The following is a 23,737-nucleotide window of genomic DNA, read 5'->3' as shown; positions in this document are numbered from 1 at the left end:
AGCGATGGTTATTATACGCATGGCACGGGATGGGTGTTTCGAAAGGGATTAGAAGGGATAGCCTGCTATGCATACCTTATAAACTCTGCGCACACTGACCAGTCCGCGGTAACTTAAAGCTTATAACTCCCTCGATCGAACTCTATTTAATTGCATCCGGTATTCGTAAGCCACTGCGAGAATGTTCCCTCGGATGACACCCTCGCTCGCGTCTTTCTGATACACCTAATCCTTAAGAAAGATATCGCTGTTCTCGAAAACTGTAAGATCACTATTTTTTTCAAACAATTTCCTCCTTCAATGCTTCAATGGAATCGTTCACATCCAAATGCTTGAAAACATATTAATGAATATTATTCAATATCATCTGGTATTTGATAAATTTAGTTAAATATTAAGATATAAAATATGCGTTGGAACGCGAAATTTGAGAAATATCAAGATTTTATTGCATACCGAAGATTCTAACGCTGTTTAAGAAATGGAGGCTGCGATCAGTGCTAAAAAAGACATCTTTACGAAAATCTCTGTTTTTCTCTTCAATTTCATCCGAATTAATTAATCTCAAGAACTGAAAAATTGCTCGAAAATAGAATAAAAGTATTATTCGTATTTATCAGGTGTTTCAGATCGTCACGAACAGAAGTGCAACGGTTGCATTATTATTGCACTGCAGTGCACTTGCAGTGCATCTATGACGAAAGAGTGTATCTGAAATATAGAATTACGAATATACAAGAAGAATTTGATAATATAGTCGTACTATTTTCAGTCTACGAAAACGATTAAAAGAAAGAACTTATTTCCATTCGATTTCCGTTTAATCGCCTTGGAAAATGTTTATTCTCCGCGAAGATCCGCAGTCCAATTATTAGCTGAATATTATTGTACGTTGGGAAGCTGGTTATTATTGCACGCGGGCAATTATTATATGCAGTCAGGCTGGGCTGTAGTATATGTCGGAAAGCTGGCTATTATCGCACGCAGGCAATTATTATACGTAGGCAAGCAGAATATTATTGCACGTCGGAAAGCTGGCTGTTATTAAACGTAGGCAAGAACTGCACTGTCTGGAAGTTATCGAAGCTGTCGCAGTACCTTGCGTCGATAAAACTTCAAACATTAGGCGACTGGTGTGCGATGATCACTCGTTGCCATCGTCGATGCAACTTTGTCCTACTTTGTCCTTGCCTTCGGTAGATATCCTCCCTCGGAGCATCGGCGAGCAACCCTGCATGACCAACCCTGAAGAACAATCGATCGCGAAAGGCCGGCGCAAGCGCCCCTGCGCGATGCATACGCCGCGCCCCTGCAAGGACAGGAGGACACTGGCAAATTTGACCAAAACAAACCAGTGAGAATGGATACTAAGTAATACTCGAGGCAGTCGTTCTTCCTCTCCCTTTAACTCCAATCACCGATAGGCAAGATGAGCCCCGGTCTCGGACATGACCCACTTCCTTCGTACAATATCACAGCACTAGGTAAATCCCAGGTGACACTTCTGTTCTCTGATACAACTGTGCGCGTCTGTGCATGTCTAATTCCGATGGATCACCGCGTTGCAGGTAACACGGCCTTGTGCCTCTGGCAGCAACCGCAACACATACTGTTCCAGCTGGCGAACTTTTGTTTCGCGCTGTCGTACGCGGCGCCGTCCTCGAGAAAGGGCATACTGTTTATGCACTCCGTCCTAATTATCGGTGAGCGTTTCCAATATCTGTCATCCCTACGATCGCCCAGGAACCAACGTACGTATCATCGTACGCCTATCTACGAAAATCGCTGGCAAAGAAATGCTGCGGCTCTTGAATCTCGACGACGATCCCGTCCGATTCGTCGAGTCGAACGATTCGAACGAATTAAGCGCAATTAAACGCGTTCGCTGGCAGCGTGACACACGCGCGACGATCACGATTTTGTAATTCCCGTGAAGAACGTCGAATGAATTTTCTGACGATAATTATTTCGGATTTTAACACGTAGAATGATAGTTCGAAAATTTGGAGAATTTAATCGACCACTTTTTAACACGTTTTTGAAGAGAGCGCGTTTGATACGATATCTGCGATAAGTATAATTGTGTATAGTGTTTATAAATATGAATATAATTGTTTCTAACGCGACGTATTCAGTACGATAAGTATAATAATTATGATTGTGTGCGTTTAGTGACTCTGGTAGCGAACGTGTCAAGTGACAAGAGAAATTGGTTAATCGTCGCCTAAAAGTGATTCAGCTAATGGGTTCGAAGCTGCGAAATTAGGCCGAATAGATCGATTTTTAGATTATAATAAAATTCGCGAATAAGTTGCGGCAACAATTCGGTTTCAGGCGAGGAAGAAGAATCGCGTTATCCGCGCAATTTGAATAGATTGAGGTTCGAACATGTACGACCGACTTATTTGCAGGATAAGACATTTTCTAAGCGATACATATTTCTCTGCTTGGAACAATTCGCAGATAATTTCATGCTCCGTTTACTGGTGCCGATACGTTTCAAGGCAAACATTAGTGGGACAGCCTTCTTCAAGCATTTCCGATTAAGGTTTATCTGTCGCTAAATGAATCTTACGTAAACAAATGCGGAAGCAACTTATTCTCGATACTCGGGCATCGATATGCCATCGATTGCTTCAAGTGATCTCTATGGGGTTATTATGTAATATTATATAATATTAATAATATACGTAATATAATAAAAATACATATAATATAATATGTATAGTATAATAATATTATATAATATTATATAATAATATCGAGGTTGCCTACGTACAATAATCAGACTGCGAATTTTCCACAGATTAAACAGAAATGAAATAAAAATCAATTCTTTCTTTCATTTTCATAGACTGAAAATAGTATGATTCTACCATCAAAGTTTTATATTTCACAGTTTTATATTTCAGCTGCACACTTTCGTCACAAATGCATCCCTATCGTTAATACAACCAAGGTTCTATTTGTGGAAGTTAGGCTATTTCCGTGTAAATCTGATCGTACCGATGCCAAGTCACGCGACTTCGATCATCTTACTTTTGTCTATATTCGGCCTACTGTAGGCTGCGATCCTAATCTAACGACGCGTTAATTGTACAGCGAAATGCCACGTGACTTCTTCGTGAGGAAAAATCGTGATTCCGATCATTCAGCGTTTGTAAAACGATGATCTTTTTTCAAGGGTTCATGCTGCTTTCTGGTTGGGCATGGCACGTGATATGCGCGCCGGACATATTCTCCTGGAACTTCAGCTTCCTGGTACTGAACATGGGACAGCTGGTTTACATCGTTTATCAAATGAGGCCGGTCAGGTTCGACCCGGAACTGGAGGAAGTGTATCACACGCTTTTCTATCCGTTTAAAGTACGTTGTCCAGAAATCTCCTCTTCGATTCTCTACGCGAGAGAAAAAGTTCATTGTTATTTACATTGTGACAAATTAACCCTTTAACTTGTACGCTAGAGTTAATTCGAACGCGCTAAACAAGCCAAACTCTGCACACTCGAGATAATTCGAGCGGCGTCGTATTTTATGCTGCTATAATTTTTCACACCCGAATATAATCGAGAATTGAAAATAACAATGTGAAAGCAAAGAAAAAAAATCGTTTTATTGATATTTATCATTTACATGGGATTGTAAGCTATATCACTTATTTGTTCAAGAATAAAATATAGCCTTTTTCCATGGAACAAAAGCGCAGTATATAAAAATTGATTTTCTTTGGTCGGTTTTAAAAAAAAAAAAAACTATGCGTTAAGGGGTTAATCTGCATTACGACAAACATGCCGTAATTTGCATCGCGGAATAGAAATCCATTGTATGCACATGCTGGGAACAAACTACAACGTTTGCGTGTTCGTTGAACACGCTTATTATTAGGCACTTTTATGCAAAATGAAAATTGTCTGCACTAATCGCAAGAAGCTGATATCGCGCAGATTTATTTCTTTTGATTTTACTTTTAACGAGTTGCAAAGAATGTGACAGCATCTTTAAATTCTTCTGAAGTATCTTTCGACTGTGAATTCGATTGTAAATTTTTTCATTAATTCTTATCGTAAGCGCACGAAGAGATCCGCAGTTTATTATCGAGTAGAACTCGTCTGAGGCATCTGACCATCGCTTGCCGTTTCTACTTGTTCTAAGCAGGCGCATACAAATACCATTTTAATAAATTATTCAGTTCAGATATTAGCAATTGAAGCTTCTATACAGCGAAGAACTTCTTCAACACGTCCATGCAAAGAGCTTTTTCAAGAACGTTTTCAAGAACGCTTTCAACAAGTCGAAGCAAAGAATTCAGATCGGAACGAAGCAAAGGATAAGATTCCGATTATTCCAAAATGTTAACACGCAGAAAAATGATTTTGACACGACAGAAACGTTTTGCTTGAAAATTTCAGGGACGGTACACACGTGTGACTCGACTTATTTCTCTGAAACGTATACATAGTTTGCGCTCCCTTTCTCGAGCGCAGTGACGCGTTACCGCTAATTTCTCTCTGTTTGCGTAACAGGTCTCGCGACTACAATTCAAAAGACTAGTATCTCCGGAATTTGCATCTATAATGTCGCTTCACGCTGGCGAGGCGTACGCCATGCAGAACCTAACTCGGACCGATAGACTGGGCTTGCTGTTGAGCGGCAAAGTGAACGTACTCAGCGATTCGAATTTCTTGCATCCTATACTGCCGTGCGAGTTTCTCGATTCCCCGGAGTTCGAGAGCTCCAGAGCATCCGTTGACGACAAATTTAAGGTAAGAACGACTTTCGACTTGCGTAACGCGGTATCTTTTTGTTTTTTTTACATCTAATTGCCGTTGAATAATCATGAAACGATTGCGAGTATGGTATCGTTCGCAATAACTCTTGCTCGGAAAGGAAAGTCTTCTCACCTATACGAGACGCACATAAATTTCTCAATCTGCATATTTAGATTAGTACTGTTTCGTATTCTGTTAGGGTGGCGAATGACAGCAGAATTTTTCATTCATTTAAGCAAGGGGTGGTCAATTTTCGAATCGCTACGGGCGACCTGATTTTTTAAATTATAGACGACGGCCTATTAACGTCGTATAAAAATAAGCGAAGATATAGTGCACAATAGAGAAGAATTAATTTAAACTACGGGAAGAAAAATCAGGCTCTTTTGTGACTGCTATTTTCTACCATGAATGCAGATCATTTTTATGTCGCATAATGATCCGCAGTCTATCGATGAAAGTCTTGGTCCAAAAATAAGACAAATTGTTACAGAGAAATGTTTGTAGTGATCGTTATTTTCGTTCGTTCTAGGTATCCATTGTTGCTGCGAGCTCGTGCAGATACTTATTTTGGCAAAGATCTGCGTTGGAGTACTTACTCGTTAAGGAAGCGTATCTTGCGACCGTGCTAACGACGTTGGTTGCTAGAGATATAGCTACGAAACTTTATGCCATGAATAACAAGGTAACTATTTCAGTACTTACGCGGTGTATTTTGGTACTAGACGATACTATTATTAGTTTTAGATAGTATTATATTATATATTATAGATGGTAGTAGAGTTTATTAATGATCCCTTACAGGGTTTCGTGATATATTCGTTTCTTATATATATATATATATATATATACTTTATATTCCTTTCTTCTTTGTAGTCATATTGTAATCTTTACCATCTGTAATATATAATATAATACTATCTATAATAATACTATAAATATTATACTACTACATATAGTAATATAATAATACTATACTACTAAATAGTATATTATAATAATATAATATAATAGATATAGTAATATAATACTATACTATTAAATACTATATTATAATAATATAATGTAATATATAATATTATACTCTATCTATAATATATATAGATATTATTATAATATAGATTGATAAATATTATTTATCACAGATAGTACAGATTATAATTAACTATAAATTAATTATAGCGATATTGAAGAGATACCTTTTCACACAAATGATCACAGTCGCATAAATAAATGAAGATCGCATTTTACAATATAATGGATGCACCCTTGCTTCACATTTTACACTTCTGCTATTAAATATTTCAAGAAATGAAGAGTATTTGTATTCGATGTAACTTGTAATGATATATTTGCTGCATCCAATTGTAATAACTAAACAAAAAAGTGTTAGCTACAAAATAATATTTTAGAAAGTTCCCTCGTAATTCTCTAACCATATAATTTTCATTAGGAATGGAACTGTTCGCTACGTCATTTTTAATTGAACACCTGATTAGATTGTTACAGACAAGGGATCCCATCTAGACATCAGACTACCAACTATTAGCGCAGGTTTAAGTATAAGCGGCGAGTACAGAAGTCCAAGAGCATCTAGACAAGCCTTAATCCGTAGGAAAGAGGCCTCTCTGTCTTCCGAAAATGGTACTGTACACTTTCATAGCGATCTAGTAAATAGACTGCGGATTTTCTGCAATTTATCACTAAAATGAGTAGACAGAATTTCAAACGGTAGGACGTTACCACTAGCGAATTGCCATTTGAAGCTACTTGAAAGTCACACAAGCATGATTTTACATTATTTTTATCTTACTGAAATTATTCGGAAAAGGATGAATTTTCTCTCCGGCTTTTGTTTACATTGACAAAGATAATTCTGATAACACTCTTTTAATCATATGTAAGTAATATATATACATATACTGCTGTGTCCACGAGTGTATAACATGCTCTGCCTGATATTGTACGATTTTCGTTCAAAATTTGTTCTGTATACAACAAAAAGAACTCATTACACAACGCTTGTTGTACAAGAAATATTTTAGTGAAAAAATTAAATAATTCACCCTGTATAGTTTATAAGTGTGCTTCGAAGAAAATTTGTCAAAATATCCAGTAACATCCTGAATCGTTTTATTCAATTCGTCTGTCCCAAGTGTCTCGATGCTACTTTAATTATTTTTTTTCAATTTAATCCAACATCGATCGAGATCGATCCGAATAATTAAGTACATTCCAAGGAGAAAGGTTCACCGACTGCGAATTACTTTTAGGATCCACGACCATGAAAGATCGGCCAGCAAACAATCTTTCGAAGAAAGGTGCACCGAACATGGAACCGCTGCCTGAAATGCCTTCCTGCGACGATCTAGCTTCGAGCGGCGTGGAAAGCTGGCTGGACTCATCGAGCAAGTATCACAGTTGCGAGATCGTCGACGAGGACTAGCAGGAGGCCTCCTTAACGCCGGACACCTTCTACGAAGGGGACAGTGACTAAGTGACGGCGTTAAGATTGTGTTTTTGCATATTGAAGATAAACTGTATTTTTTACACGAGAAACAGTTCGAATCGAATTACAAAGCGTCGATCAAAGATCGAAAATGTGTTCCATAAGTAAACGCGTCGCGAGACGTCTGACAATTCCATTACCTCAGTCGTGAATTAATGGAGGCGCAGTGATTTTCACTGGGACGAGGAACATCTCCTGTTGTTTATAATAATATATTGACGAGTGCGTCGATCGTAGGATTTTGGAAGTGTTTAAATCGTAATCTCCAAGGCAACAACACTAGCTAGTGTTTACACGTGGACGAGGTCGGAGAGGTTGCTGTTGTGTTTGCACGCTTTATTACACGAATCGACAGGGTGCTTCAGAATGAACAGGATTTGGGCAGATACGGTTTCGCATTCGTTTTAGGAATCTTTTGTATATTTTACGAACGTTCAACGATATTGTAGTTTATTAAATAGATGCTATTCATTAAATAGTTCCACGTTTATTTTATATTCATTAAACAGTTCTGCATTTATTATATATTCGTCAAATAATTCTACATTTATTTTATATTCATTAAACAGTTCTGCGTTTATTTTATATTCATTAAATTGTTCTATGTTTATTTTATATTCATTAAACAGTTCTGCGTTTATTTTCTATTCATTAAATTGTTCTACGTTTATTTTATATTCGTGAAATAATTATACATTTATTTTATACTCATTAAATAGTCCTACATATATTTTATATTCGAGAATTAATTCTGCATTTATTTTATATTCGCTAAATAGTTCTACATTTATTTTATACTCATTAAATAATTCTACATTTATTTTACATTCATTAAATAGTTCTACATTTATTTTATACTCATTAAATAATTCTACATTTACTTTATATTCATTAAATAATTCCACGTTCATTTTATATCCATTAAATAGTTTCACGTTCATTTCATATACATTCAATAATTTCGAATTTGCTTTACATTTATTAAATATTTTTACACTTATTTTTATGTTAGTCGGTTTTGATTCAACGAGTACATTTTAATGAATCAAACACGATCCTCCAGTATCGATCTTCTGTCAAACATTTTACAAAACACCGTGTTACAAATATCTTCTAATTGTAAGTCTCGAGAAATTTCTCTTTGCCTAGTTTTTTCTAGAGTTAAAGAAGATCACTTATTGTCGGAATGACTGAGATTTTTGTGCAAAGCGATTGGTATCGCGTAATATAATCGAACCGAAAATAAAATCGATGAATTCATACATTAAAAATAGAATATCTCCGGTGATTAAAAAAAAAAACAAAAAAAAACGCGTCCTCAGAATTAACGAACACTCGAATGTCAGCGATCGTTACGTTTCCGAACGTTGTAAAACACAGAAGTGCACACGCGAGTCGCTATTTTTTAAAGATTACCGTTTAAGCTGTTACCACTCTAAATTATGTGTTCACCGAAAACTGATCCTGCGATCATCATGATGGAAACTCTATGATAGGCGAATATTTTGAAGTACCCTGTAGAATAAAGAAAAAAAAAATATAGCTTTCTACGAAATTGACGAAAAATTATACCGTATCCGTATAATAAGGTTAAGGCTGTTCTCAGATAAAAGAGAGTAACGATTTTTCACACACTATACTCGATATTTTTAAACGATTGAACAGCAGGGTAGGCTTCTAGCGTAGAAATATCGTTGAATAAAATGGTCTATGTGGATATCCAAGTTCGAGAACGTGAGAACTGCGAAGATGATAAACACGTAGCATAGCGAAAAACGACGACGGTTTCTCAGGTCGACTTCATTTTTGTATATAAAGCTTTCTATTTTTTACGGTACATGGTAAAAGTCGCTTTTACATTCGAACAAATGGATCACATTCGTTGTTGCGGACAAAAGGATTACACGAGAGAAATATAAACGCGCGTGCATTGCGATTACGAACTTTGTTTGACATACTAATTCAGCCTGTGAACAAAAATGGACAATTTGGAAACAGGAGAATACGATTATTGCAGCCTTGCACCTAGTTTTTATAGTTGTTGGCAATCTGCAACCATAAAAATAAGCCGCAAGGCTCGAGTAATCGTATCGCCTCTTTCCAAATTGTCCATTTTTTTTTTTACAAGCTGAAGGAAAATTGGGGAAAATTTATTGTACTTCTTTACACTGCATTGAAATACGCTGAATTGATTTTAGGGTGTTCCAATTGCGTTTATCGATTTCTCGTTCGAATTTGCGAGGTTTATTCGGTACCACGAGATTTCTCTAAGTTATTAAGCCTACAGCACACATATCTTGTTTAACGCTGGATAAAATATCAGCGGAATAACGAACGAGAATTTTTATCCGAAGAAGTTGATTATTTGATACGTAATCATCAGACGGAAGTATGTTGTATCATTTAAGAAATATGCTAAATAGAGTAGAAACACGTATTCCATCTTAAAGCTTGGTACGTGCTTGAACGGAGAATTGTTCTGACACAGAATTTCGATTTCAATGGTAACCGAGGATCTCGTTAAGTACAACGTTTAAATTAACCGTGCGAATCGTTCAACTTTTGTCGGATCGAAGATCGTTGATTTGATTTAAAAAAACATCCACGGATTGAGAGTGTAATTCTTATGGTTAACAGTTCGTAAGTGCGTACTAAGATCAAACGGCGGTTTTATATTTATATTATTTACATCGTTTATATCGTTCAGTGGTAAATGAAAGTGAAACTGTTAATCTTACGCTTACGTTTTCAGCAATATTGTTACATTTTATAACGTTTTCTAAATCGATTGTAGAATGATCTTCCACGTTCTCCATTGGCATTGTACTTCGTCGAGTTGTGTAATATTTTTCTAAATGCGCGTTCGATGTAACGTAAATTCTCCCCAATTGACCCTCAGCTTGGAAACGAAAATGGACAATTTGGAAAGAGGAGATTCGATTATTCGTGTCTCGCGGCTCGTTTTTACAGTCGTTGAGAATCGATATAAAATAAAAACGAGACGCAACAATAATCGAATAATCGTACCTCCGGTTCCCAAATCGTCCATTTTCGTTTCCAAGCCGAGGGTCAATTGGGGAGAATTTACCGTAACCGAGTCGCAACCGTTTTCATTTTCACACAGCGAAGGGACTTTTAGAATACTGTAATAGCATAGCGTCGTTACAATGTTTCTAATTTCGTGTATTTTACAATTCTTCAGGACACCTTCAAGAATAGCGGAGTTCGTTGCGACAACTTTGTTATATTTACACAGTAGTAGCATCAATGGCAATATGAAAGTTCGATCAAATAGATTCGAGACGGTTCGTAGCGTTTAAATGCGTGTTTTGTACAAATTTTAAGAACTGATTAATTGTTAATAAAAACACATTTGAAGGAACGAAATTTTATACTTGGAAGCGTCCGTTGTTTCTTTGTCTAATTTCTATTATTACACCTGTCGTAAAAAAATTAAATTATGATTTAGCGTAGTGGAAATGTTTCTCCTAAATGCTGCCGAGAAATTCCGAAGTTACTTTCATATTCTTTGATTTCTAATTTACAATTGCAACTATGACAAGTGCATGAAAGTTTGTCCACAGAATCGAACAGAAGGTGCTGTTGTTCAATGTATTATGCAAACGCAGTTTCCTCTGGAATCTGTTTGCAATGCTGGATTCATTATTAAATAATATACAAGTTTGCCACGTGTGTAAAATTCTTCCGACTCCAATGGTTCCTGAAAAAAATCGACGTGTTCTTAATCACAGAAAGGATTGCCAGACTGTCATTTGACTGTTCCGAATAAAATATGTATCGATCAATTATTTAAAGTGACAATTGAATTTCATTGTCATCCTTTCTTTAGCAGCATTCGTTTAAATGAATTACTATTATTCATCTATTTTAAACAATTGCAAGAATTTCTTCCAAACCTGATATTCGTCAAGAATTCTAACTCTGAATTCATGCTTGGAAACTGTCTTCAGGATAAACGAAAACTCGAATCACCGACGATTGCATTATCTTCAGGAATTGTTCGCTTCGTCGAATCACTGTAAATTGAAAGGTGCACGTCGCCCGAGAACACGTCACTGTCTCTGAGGTGAGTCATGTGTGACACAAGTGTCTGTGATTTCCTCCCACGTTAATTTCCTGATCTCCGTTATGAATTGCCTGTTATTGCACACCGGAAAACTTTAAGACCGTCTCGACGATTTCGCATAATTTCCTTTTCGGCACAGCGACGATGTTAAACCAACGCGTAACGTAGTTTCACGCTGCTCATTGGAATAGCTGTTAAAATATGAACGAACGAAATCTTCGCGCATCGACCAACGCACAAAATAATAGAAATAAAACGATAGCACGAAGGAGTTCCTAATTTTGTATCCCAATTCTTGCAAGTCCTTATTTCAGATCTCGAACTCTGTTGAACCGTGAAATAGTAATTCGAAAGACAGTATTCGCGTAATTTCCCGGCGACGGATAATGGTATAATAACGATTATGAAGCACGATTCCAGTAACGCGCACCAAACTCGAAACTGTACGTATGAATAATTTACGGCTGCTCCATTTGAATGCTATAGAACTTGGCTATGACCTCACCCGAAACAACTGCGACCCTCTCTAATATATCTTTGTGTCAGTGGACCTTACCAGGTGCGATGCCGAGTTACTTGGAATTCTGGCGGACGATAAAGCTTTCTCTGCGCTGGATTTAAGGAGCGTCTCCGTTTCAGGTCGTTCAGTTTTTTTTCGAATGCAGAGCGGAAGTGATTTCTCGAAATATCTTCGTCGATCTTGTTGAGAGGGTTGTTTGAAATGAAAGGGTGCAGAATGAGACACGCGTAAATAACTATATTTAAGAAAGAAGTGAAGGAGACACTTCTGAACAAGCGCACAGTATGAGAGTACGGAAGATGCATGTTTTTATACCTGTGTACTCTTAGGCACATGGAAACCCTGCATTTCAGGATGTGGAGGCTTTCCAAGACTCAAGAAATCACTTCTTGCTTCAACAGGTCTAAACGACGACGAATTCGAAGATATCGTCGCGAAATTTTATTTCACGGTTCTTGCCGTTTGCTCGAAGTAAAAATTAGTCTGCACCAATTGCAAGAGATTTCGCGAGCAAAAATGATTTGATCAAATGCAAAAACAGCGAATTCCAATGTTTCACGGAATCCGACGATGCTGTTTCATTACCTCGAGCGTATGAAAATTATTAAGATGTGATGCAGACAACTTTTATTACGCATACGAATGTGCGAATACATAAAATCCGACGGCGATCAATATTTGTTTCTTCTCTGAGTGAAACATTGCTGTTTATGTATTTATGTGTTTTCAGAACGTGATCTTTAAGATGCTATCCCTCTGGATATTTCAATTTTTCTACGAATCTGAAGGAAACTGAGGTTTCAATTAATTTATCAGAAACACGATATTTATGCTTCGGGTACAAATGAACCCGAGCCTCGTCGTCGCAGAGCTAATTGTGAACGTGTTAAATATGATTAATTTTCTAGAGAATAACACGCGTTGAATTTGTTAATGCTTTCGCAAAAGTATCATTATCTTTTTAACAGCGAACTAGTAGGCTCGAACAACCAGTTGATTACATAACCGCAACAAATTATTTTTTGCCATAAAAATTATCTTTTTGAGGCATCACGTTTCCGGGAAACTGCGAAGTTCGTGAATTCTTTCCTAAATGATAATACGTGCTCAGCTATAAATGCGAGCGTAAAATGATCGGGAAGAACAACACAGTCGTTATTTGATCCGCGAGCAAGTACGAGCTCCTCACTCTCGATCGCAGAACGACTTCTGTATTATACGTAAACGGTGAGTCGTCAGGCATTCCTTAAATTATAGTAATTACGATAATAATGTTCATTTCACGTTTCTTAATGTCCAATTCATTTAGATAATTGGACGGATAATTAAGTAACTGTGAAAAGTTAAATAATTATGAAGAATTAAGTAATTGTGATGAATCAAGTGATTATGAAAAATTAAGTAATTATGAAGAATTATATTGTAATACATCAATTTCTTTGTCCATGAACACATAGTACATCGTCATTATAATACAATTACAATAATAACGTAGTAATAATGTAATTATAATACAATTTGAATCACTTCCTTTCGAATTGATCATTATTATTTCAGCATAGAATTAATTTCAGCTATCTAAATTAATGAGTGAAAGACGAAATCGAATCGAACGTTGTAAATAATTAATGCAAGGGAAATTGTTATAAATACTATTAATAAAATACTATTAATACTATTAAATCAAAAATAATATTAATCTATACTATTAATAATTAATACTATTAATCAAATAACTATTAAAAAATATAATTTGTTATAATATTTTATTATTTATATTATTTATATAATTTATTATCTGCAAAATAAATTGTAAAAAAGCTCGCAACGTTTCAGTGAACGGTGTCGGAAAGAAATCGATATTGTTAAAGCGAAATCGAACGAACTAATTAAATTTCCGTCATCGATTTTAATGACGAACGTGTACACAATAGGATACATTGTTTCTACATATGTTAACAACACATTTAGCTTTTTAAACTGTCGATAGATTAGAGCCTCGACATCATAAAAACATTGATAAAGATAATGTGGCACGACTGGTTTCTACTTTTATTTCAATATTCCTGGCAAATTGACAGAGCCGACAACACGTGATACCGGCTGGCCGGTGCACGTAAGTTCAAGTGAACAGCTGATTAATGCAAAGTGCCTGCACGAGCGTGTCTGTGCATTATGTTACCAATTAGCGAATTCATTGACCGCCGCGTCACCGAGTATGCCAGTGGCATGATTCATTGTGCACAATTAAAGCTTAATATTTTTGACGATTTCGGTGTATTCAGTGAACAAACTGTGATCCGCGAGTACAGGAAAGTTGAAGAAGCTGCTCCAATCAAAATCTCATTGTTCCAGTTTCTATTTCATCGATTAGGTTCGCGAGATCTCGTAAAAATGACGGGCTCCGAATTTTTTAATTTACGATCATTCGGATCGTAAACGTAATTTTACGAAGAATCAATCCCGCTTTGTTTCGTCGAGTATATATTGCGATGAAAATCACTAAAAATCTGCGTAAACTCGACGATCAATGAACTGTTTCAATTTCGTTCCATATTTTGAAGTATCAATGCGTTGAAACACGAAAGTGAGTGCATACACGCGGTGAGTGAATATTTTTTAACCGAAGTGCCGACTAAAAGTAAAACTATAATTCTCCTGCTCCTTAAATTCACCAAACTCCAAATCCATGAAATTATAATAACCTCGCGTATAACAACGCAGACTTTATTATTCCCTAATAACAATTTCGTTAATTACTTTCCACGTGTTTATATCCTTTCGAAATATTCGCGTCTTTAGCATAATTTAAATCAACCAGACAAAAGTGACAAATTTTCTACAACCATAACTTAGTATTAATAAAATTCGTATCTTATCTTATCAGTCTATTATCTCGCACGATGCGAATCTGAAATCGCCGGACGAAATTTCCTCGAATCTGACCAGTGCACGTGTTAGTTTCAATGACTACAGAAATGATCACTCGAATCGATAGAAGCTATCGATGACAGCGTCGCGTGAATTCTACGAAAGTGAAAATTCATGCAAAATCTCATGGTGTTAGTATTAGTTCCATTGACAAATAATCGCGTGATAAATCCATTAATTGCGGATTTTGTGCATTTGTGACAAAGATCAGTTGATCGAGATAAAAAAACATATAGCATTCATGGCATTTACAATTACTAGCAAACTATTTTCAGCTTATCAAAGTTGTCACGAAATGAGGTAAATATCTACGTATTTTGCATAAAAATCCGCGGTCTAAATATGACAATTCGTCGTGCACGTGACAAATGGGATTCGCGTGTTTCGTTAATCGATGCGCATAGGTGAATTTCACAGAGTGTGAAAGTAGTGGTGACAGCGTGATTATCAGCATGACGAATAAGTCCCGTTAAAATCGAGTCGGCAAGATTCGGCGGCTATGAAAATTGTCAGTGAAAATTGTGCGGTTACGTGGCTCGTGAGAAATCCGAACGAAGCGTTGTGTGCGAACGTCGTCCCGTTGGCCAGGCATCGAATTGATCGTTTCCATTGCGATAGCTCCGGTCGTTGCTAAAGAGGTTAGATCGTTGTCTTCGGAAGTAGCCTGCAAATAAAGGAATCGCGAAGGCCGGCGCGATGGAGCGATCGAGAAACGGCATGAATTTGCGGTGAACGATAATTCCGCGCTCGTTCGCGCGGCGCGAAAGTTCTGCGTATTCTTTCGCGTTTATCGGAACGTCATCTCTCGACGCTTTCGCTTCGACGGACGTGCACGTACCAACTTGGGCTTCGTCAATAGTTTCGCTAATGCAGCTGACGTAACCGTTCCATTTTAATTTTCCTTGAATATTCATCGTTCGCCACTGTTGTTCACGGATGTTTGACAACCGACTTGCCGAAATGACGCGATTGCGTGCTGGAATGCGTGGACAAAAAAACGTGATATATCGCAGTCTGGTGTGTGTGGAAAAATTCAATTTCGGTATCAAGGAGCGCGTGATAAATGCGTCACATATTTCGCCGTTTTTTTTCGTTTTATTAGTCGAGATAAATAATCACGCGCCGAAAGAAACGTAACAGATTCGCAACGCTGTTTTGCGTATTTAAATATGCGGTTCCGCGTAGAAATTCTGGAAAACGCGTCCGAACGGAATGAGTTGAATCGTGTTTAACGATCATTTTCGTATTTCGCAATATTTATACAACTGTTACGGCAAGTTTTTCTACGTTGAGCGAGAGATAACGTCGCGTTCATTCGACTATAATACGCATTTTCTCTGTATCCTCGCAAATTGCCGTTTCAAATGCGAGAGTGCTGCAGCATAAATCTGAAATTGCTAAATCTCACAAAACATCCGTGACCCAATAAATTTATTCCGGACTGCTGTACAATTAAATTTATGCGAACAGACTGCGGCTGTTAACCGTTTATAGGCTGATAAACCAGGGCCGTCTAATCCGTCTAATTGGTGCTCGCCAAATCTGCTCGGGTTCTTCGCAGATATTTCAAATCGACGTAGAGCTAATTTTTTTACATCGTTTATAATTTATAACTTCTGACGGAGTTTTCTGTTTTCTTTTTTGTTGTTGCCTTTCCGTCTCGGGATTCTTAGGATTCGAAAGAGAACGGACGGCAAATCTCTTCCGCATGGATTTCCGTCTTCAAACACTACGTTATGCCGTTTTATAATTGATATTGTGCCTGCCGCTGTCAGATAATTATCGCGAATTACATAGAAACCGACAGCCACTCCTCGCAATGTCGTGCACCAAGAATCTATTGTTTGAACGTTCATTGTTATGTACCGTAGACCGGAATTCAATGCGCGAATTACTCGGCATCTTAAATCTCGTTTTGAATCCGAGCATTGCGTATAAGAAAGACGCTGCTTTCGCGAAATTAATCAATTCGGTCGAATTTCAATTAATTATTCGACGTGATATAAGGATCTAGCCGAGTCATTTTTAATTAGCAAATACATAAACTGTGAAATCGTCTTATTCTTTATCATTTCGGTAAAATTTCAGATTAGAATAGTGTTGTATTAGTCAATGAATTAATTCTTTTCTTATAAATATTTCCTTCAGTCATCTTCCAAGAAAGTGTTCAACATTCGATCCAGTTAAAAAATGTTCGATCAAAAATGTACGATCGAGTTAAAGAATATTCGATCAAGTTGTCAATAGTCAAGTTGTCAATCATTCGATCAAGTCAATCGAATGAAGAAACATCCAATTTCGAATCAATCGAAACTCGCAAATTAACCAGATCTTATTCTATTCATGTTTCCTGTTTGCTCTCGAAAATCGCCATTCCATTATATCGTTAAATACTTCGAATTTGTACAATCAGAGCGGAAAAGCGACACGGTTCAAGGCCTTTGACGGCCGCCGTCGATGCACAGCGAGCACCGCGGGTTTCTCATCTCCTTAAATGCCGCCTTTTGTAAGAGCACACGTACACGCTATAGGATATTTTGCAGTGTGCGTGCGTAACTCCGCGCTATCAAACTGCCTGCGAAACCTTTAGCAAATCGCGTCTACCGAGTACGACTGTTTGAAACGCTCTTTTACAGCTCTCGTTAAACTTTGCCACCTGCAGGCGTCGCAAGTTGATCGAGAATTTTCGATTTCGAACAAGAAAAAAAAAGACAAACATCTAGCACGATATCTTTTCGAAAAATGCTCATACCGCCCGCGGGTGCAATTCATCTTCCGAAACCATGATCATCAATTTTCGTACGCCCTGCACGCGTGTCACCTTGAATGGACTACGCTGATAGCCACCTCCGTTCGATTTTTATGACCCGTTATACTAAACAACCATCGCACATGGATGTCACGACTTTCAATCTAGGATAGAATATCCCCTTTTATATGCTTAGGTTCTTATTTTGCGAACAGCGTCACGGTTCGAGCCGCATAGAATTGTCAGTGTCAAACGAGGAGGTTCATAAATCATTTGTATATGCAATATTATTATACTTATTGTGTAATATTAATATATCATTATTATAGTATTATAATAATGTAATATTAATATATCATTATTATAGTATTATAATAATGTAATATTAATATATTATTATAGTATTATATTAATGTAATATTAATATATAATATTATAGTATTATATTAATGTAATATTAATATATTATTATTATAGTATTATATTAATGTGATATTAATATATTATTATTATAGTATTATATTAACGTGATATTAATATGTAATATTATATATTCTAATTTTTCATATAATCTTATTAATATGCTATATGGCTGAACTTTTCCTTGGGCGTTTCGATTTTTTTTACTGTTATAATTAAAATAAGTCCTGAATTCATTTGTTACAAAATTATACGCGTCCAAAGTTGACGAATTTCCAGCATTTTTATCAGATCAGCGCGCCAAATTGACGCGTCCTCGATCCACCGACATAGTTCAATGAGCGTAACTTTTTAACAAATGAATTCAGGACTTATCTTAATTACATTCCGAGATTCGGGACTTCGAATTTTGGACTTTCCTCCCCGAAATCCATTGGAATGTACACTGGAAAGTCGAACAAATAGGAACCCCAAAGGAAAAGCTTAACCTAATATATTATTTAAAACTAAAATGTAAAATATTAATATTATATAAAACAGAATATATATATATATATATAATTGTAGGAGTCTCGAGGGTTGACGACCGGAGAATACACGAGTTCGTTACGATTTCGAAGCGACCTCCGAAATTATAACAGCTGATCGGTGCTCGGGGACTCCCGTGCGTTAACCCCACGCGACCTACGTGTGCGCGCGTGTGTGAGAGTCGCGATGTTGGATCGCGACCCTGCTTGGTCGATCGGTGGACGTTAGGCAATTTGTTCGAACGAAACAAACAAATTCGAAAGAGGATTCGTAACGTTCGATCAGTGCGTTGATAAAAGGACGCGCTCAAAGGACACGCGGCAGATCGCGACGAGCATCGGCATAGTTTTGTTTGCGTCACGCTCTCTAGAAATAAGTGGAATAGTTTCCAAAATCTATTATATCTACACAATATACATATTGCGTAAGATATTAATATAATTACAATTATTATAATATCAGAATATATACAATATATTAATATAACTTTTATCTTCATATGAATGTTAATAATAGTTCATCATATTTTTTATTATTATAATTGCAATATGTATATATGTATATATTTAATATAATTTTTATCTTAATTCGTCATTTTTCTATTATTATAATTACAACATGTACAATATATTAATATGACTTTTATCTTAATTCGTCATTTTTCTATTATTATAATTACAACATGTACAATATATTAATATGACTTTTGTCTTAATTCGTCATTTTTCTATTATTATAATTACAATATATACAAAATATTAATATAATTTTGATCTTAATTCGTCATTGTTTTGTATCAAATATTTTACATTGAACCTGTTATCGAATATACGTATTTCTGATCCAGAAACATGAACTCTGCGTGGATTTTGATAATCGTCGGTTGCCTGGCTCACCTGCAACTCTGCCATGCCGAGCTCAAACTTCTGCAAGCTGTGTTCAGACACTCGAACAGAATGCCTACAAACGGGTCAAAAGTGTATCCTAAGGATCCGTATGTTCACATGACCTATGAACCGGAAGGATTTGGAGGTTTGACGAACGTACGTTGTCGTAATTGTATTTTACCTAGGCTACCTGTTTGCTGATCTCGGTTAGAGAATCGAGCGAAGAAGAGTAACTGTATCATCATTAATCTGCGGATTTTCGGTCAAAATAAAATTTCCCCGCATTAATTAACGTTCACTTCGTTCTTGAATTATTATAACGAGTTGAAAATAATGCAACGGTGTTTTTAAATTTTTGACTAGTTTTTATCATTTTGAATTTCCAAATCGTATTGATCGCATCATTTTTGTCATAAATGCATCATCTCCGCAGTCTAGTAATGACGTGAACGTCATAGGTAAGTGGACTGCAAATATTATCACGCTTGCAGTTTAACTAATTCTTATTCTTATGCGTTGCATTGCAATTGAAACTCGGAGTGGAGGAGATCAGACTTCCTTTCTGTTCTTGTTTCCTCGAAGTCCAGAACAAAAATGAGAGCGCGCATAATTTACCGCAGACCACTAATTAGTAATCCGCGGCGAAGTAATTTAAAGTTTCCATAATTTCTAACTCTTGCACGTTTTTAATATTCGAAGAATTGTTTGAAAGCCTCTGGGTAATTAAATAATAATTGGGAATCGTGCGCACACAGAGCGTAATTCAGAAATTTCGTGTAATTATTATTTCTACGTATCACCGTTTCTTCAGGATTGCAGTAAAAATTCTCCCTAATTTTCCTTTAGCTTGCAAACAAAAATGGACAATTTTTGTAATTTGTTGACAATCGGCAACCATACAAGCGAGCCGCGAGCCTCGAATAATTCGTATCTCCTTTCTCAAAATTCTCCATTTTTGTTTACGGGCCGCAGAAAAATTGGGGATAATTTAATTGTAATTCGTTCGATTATTATTATCTATAATTTATATATATTATTATATAATAATATATAATATAAATATATTTATAATATGTATTATATAATAATATATAATATAAATATATTTATAATATGTATTATATATTATATTATATTATATTATATTATATTATATTATATTATATTATACTGTACTGTACTGTACTGTACTGTACTATACTATACTATACTATACTATACTATACTATACTATACTATATTATATTATATTATATTATATTATATTATATTATATTATATTATATTATATTATATTATATATATATATTTATAATTATTTTTATCTATAATTAACATCTATCTATTTATACGATCAGAAACACCTACCCATATCCGTCAAGGAAAAATTGTTTGTTCCCTCAGGTTGGGAAAATGTCGTCGTTCGAACTCGGCCAGTACCTTCGCGAGAGATACGACAAGTTCCTCGGCCCAATTTACACGAAGGAAACAATTTGGTTCCGCGCGGACGAGATCGACAGAGTCGTGATGACTGGCGAACTAGTCGCGGCCGGCCTCTACCCGCCGTCTAAGGAACAAATGTGCAATTTCAATTAGTAATCGTTAATGATGTATTATCCTGGCCAGAGCGCGCGCGGAAGCGTCGATCAATGAAAAACAAAGCCGTCTGCACGTTACAGGTGGAATCCCCGTTTAAATTGGCAGCCTGTTCCGGTATGGGCGCCGCCAATGTCCACCGATTATCTCTACAACGGTTTGCACTGCACGAATTTCTGGAAACTGAGGGCCGACGTGGAAAGTACGGACCCGGTCGTAGCGAAATTCGAAGCGGAGCACAGGAATATTTACGGATACCTGTCCGAGCACACCGGCGGCAACATCACGCAGCAGGAAACGTTCAATTTGCGTCAATTATTGTACGCGCAGGTGAGCAATGTTATTAATAGACGGCTCGGGATCACGTTAATTATTTATTACCGAAAAAGGAACAACATTATGTCGTCGCAGCTTTTCAACATCGATCAATGAACGCGTCGCAATTTGCGCGCTGTTCTAAAATTTAAATGCCGGTCGTTTTATATTTACGCGCGTCGCTGTTCGCGTCGGATAATTGTATGAAATTCGATCTAGCGTTCTGTCGAGAGCGAAATACATTGCGCCGGCGCTGTTCGAAATAATTGCAGCTTTCGAGTGTTTTAACGAACTTTTAACGAACCTATTTATAGTACGGAATCTATACCTGATCAGCGATCGTGGTTCTTAGAATCAATGGTTCATCAGAAACAATGTAACGCGTCGGATTGCACAGCCTGTTCATCGAAGAAACGAAATTAATTAGCAAAGTATAACTGAGAATCTCTTGATTAACGCTGCTAACAACGTGGCGGCGGAACGCGGCGAATAAAACTATTATTTATGACGATACGTTAATAGATCTTTTTCGGTTGCAATTGAGAAAAATAGAATAGAGCAATATCGACGCAATGACTATCGCGATAGAACCTGTTTTACCTTGAATGTTATCCTATTACTATCGAGTTTTCGTGCCCCGTTATTACGCGATAGAAAGATATGCTAAGCACTTGAATTATTTCCAGAGAGATATTGGCTTAGAACTGCCTAAGTGGACGCGTAAAGTCTTTCCACATGGAGAATTAGACGAACTTGCCGTATTCGATATTCTTATTCAAAATAGGACCCCGCAACAGAAGCAATTGATGGGCGGTACGTTCGCAATATTCACGGTTTTAACTATAGCAAAGTTTTGATTAATTTTTGTTAAAATGACGCGTACGCGTTGCTGTTTGTTGCACGAATTCGTGAAGAATTTTACAACGTGGCTAGGACCTTATTATTCTAAATATCTGCAGGAGTATGGATTCGAGAATGGTTAAGGCATGTCGATGATCATTTAAATCGAAATGACAAACGAAAGGCGTTCATGTATGCTTGCCATGAATTAAATATTGCCGCGATTCTAGTCGCTTTGGACAATTTCGACCATAAAGTTCCTTCGTACAGCAGCACTATAATGTTCGAGCTGCATGAAGACGATAAGCAGCACTTCGTGCAGGTAACCGTGTGTTTAAGTAATTTGGATTTATACTAAAATAGCTAATTGCGGAGATTATATGTATATTATATATGTAATCACAATTAGGCTAATATAATATAGCTACATAATATATATAAACTATATATATAATATAACTATATATCACAATTAGGCTAATATAATATAGCTATATAATATATATATAATATAACTATATATCACAGTTAGGCTAATATAATATAGCTATATAATATATATAAAAAATTATATATATATAATATAACTATATATCACAATTAGGCTAATATAATATAGCTATATAATATATATAAATTACATATATATAAATAATTCAATAATAATTTATTAATATTTATATATAAATAATTTAATAATAATTTATGAATATATATATATATATATAATAACTTAATAATAATTTATACGCATATATAAATAGACATACGTGTAGTTCGTTCGAACAGTTTCGATATTAAGCATCTCTCTTTCGTCGTTGGCAGATATTTTATAGAAACAACGGCAGGACCGAACAACTCAAGATCCCTGGATGCGGTACCCACTTGTGCCCGTTAGAAACATTTAGAGAATTTGTGGCGCCAATTATACCAAAAAATGTGACAGAACTGTGCGGTAGTTCGGAGTCAAGTAGTTCGGCTGTTAAACGGCAAAGCAATTATTAAATCGAACTGTTTCAATTCCGCTGCACTTTTCGTGCGATATCACGTTAATGTTTCATGTATTGACTAAGTTTAACCAGACTCGCGCTTGTTTGGCATATGTAAAATGTATGAAATAATAAATTATTTATATGATGCAAAATGTAACAAAATGTTTCAGAGTCATTCTCGTATTCTATAGATTAATGTTAGCGCAATTAAAAGAGAACGATGAGATACAAGCAACGATATATGAGCCGTTTATTTTGAAAGTGGTATAAGTCACTTTACCGTAATGAAAAGTGGTGATTTTTTAATGTTTATACGAAATTATTCATACCGAGAAAAATATCAGTATCCTGAGATAACAAATACAAGTAAATCTTCTCGAAAATTAGCATCCATATTTTTAAACGTGTTCAAACGCAAACCCTTAAATATATCGACTTAAAAACAAAGTGACTTATGCCACTTTCAAAATAAACGGCTCATATGCAGCGAGCGCTTCGTTGCTTGAATTAAAAGAATCGAATGACGATTAATTATTTCAACAAAAACGAATCATCAAATATTTCGATCGCGTATTGTGAAAGGGTGCTCGCTTC

At 36.2% G+C, this 23,737-nt stretch overlaps 2 protein-coding genes across 5 annotated transcripts; both read left to right on the top strand.

Annotated features, from left to right (window-relative positions):
• The first annotated feature begins 1,287 nt into the window (after positions 1 to 1,287).
• On the top strand, positions 1,288 to 10,679 carry LOC117219822 (popeye domain-containing protein 3). 2 transcript variants are annotated; one of them, XM_033469289.2, is made up of 7 exons: positions 1,288 to 1,484; positions 1,569 to 1,703; positions 3,185 to 3,366; positions 4,524 to 4,763; positions 5,302 to 5,454; positions 6,269 to 6,413; positions 7,043 to 10,679. In XM_033469289.2, the coding sequence occupies exons 1-7, from the start codon at positions 1,430 to 1,432 to the stop codon at positions 7,213 to 7,215; spliced, it is 1,083 nt and encodes a 360-aa protein (XP_033325180.1). In that variant the 5' UTR covers positions 1,288 to 1,429; the 3' UTR covers positions 7,216 to 10,679. The 2 variants fall into 2 exon arrangements, with proteins under 2 accessions (XP_033325180.1, XP_076377497.1); XM_076521382.1 differs by having other exon boundaries at positions 1,288 to 1,703.
• Positions 10,680 to 12,979: 2,300 nt separating this feature from the next.
• LOC117219819 (venom acid phosphatase Acph-1) lies at positions 12,980 to 23,305 on the top strand. Of its 3 annotated transcripts, none has more exons than XM_033469285.2 (7): positions 12,980 to 13,112; positions 19,361 to 19,556; positions 20,805 to 20,980; positions 21,080 to 21,326; positions 21,998 to 22,124; positions 22,271 to 22,473; positions 22,977 to 23,305. In XM_033469285.2, exons 2-7 carry the CDS (start codon positions 19,365 to 19,367, stop codon positions 23,154 to 23,156), a joined length of 1,125 nt encoding a protein of 374 aa, XP_033325176.2. In that variant the 5' UTR covers positions 12,980 to 13,112; positions 19,361 to 19,364; the 3' UTR covers positions 23,157 to 23,305. The 3 variants fall into 3 exon arrangements, with proteins under 3 accessions (XP_033325176.2, XP_076377622.1, XP_076377621.1); XM_076521507.1 differs by lacking the exon at positions 12,980 to 13,112 and adding an exon at positions 14,186 to 14,489; XM_076521506.1 differs by lacking the exon at positions 12,980 to 13,112 and adding an exon at positions 18,622 to 18,937.
• The last annotated feature ends 432 nt before the right edge of the window (positions 23,306 to 23,737 follow it).

The sequence above is a fragment of the Megalopta genalis genome, chromosome 5 (assembly GCF_051020955.1).
Source record: "Megalopta genalis isolate 19385.01 chromosome 5, iyMegGena1_principal, whole genome shotgun sequence".
Lineage (NCBI taxonomy): Eukaryota > Metazoa > Arthropoda > Insecta > Hymenoptera > Halictidae > Megalopta > Megalopta genalis.
Note: the sequence above shows the minus strand (reverse complement) of the source record. Positions and strands in the feature narration are given on the sequence as shown.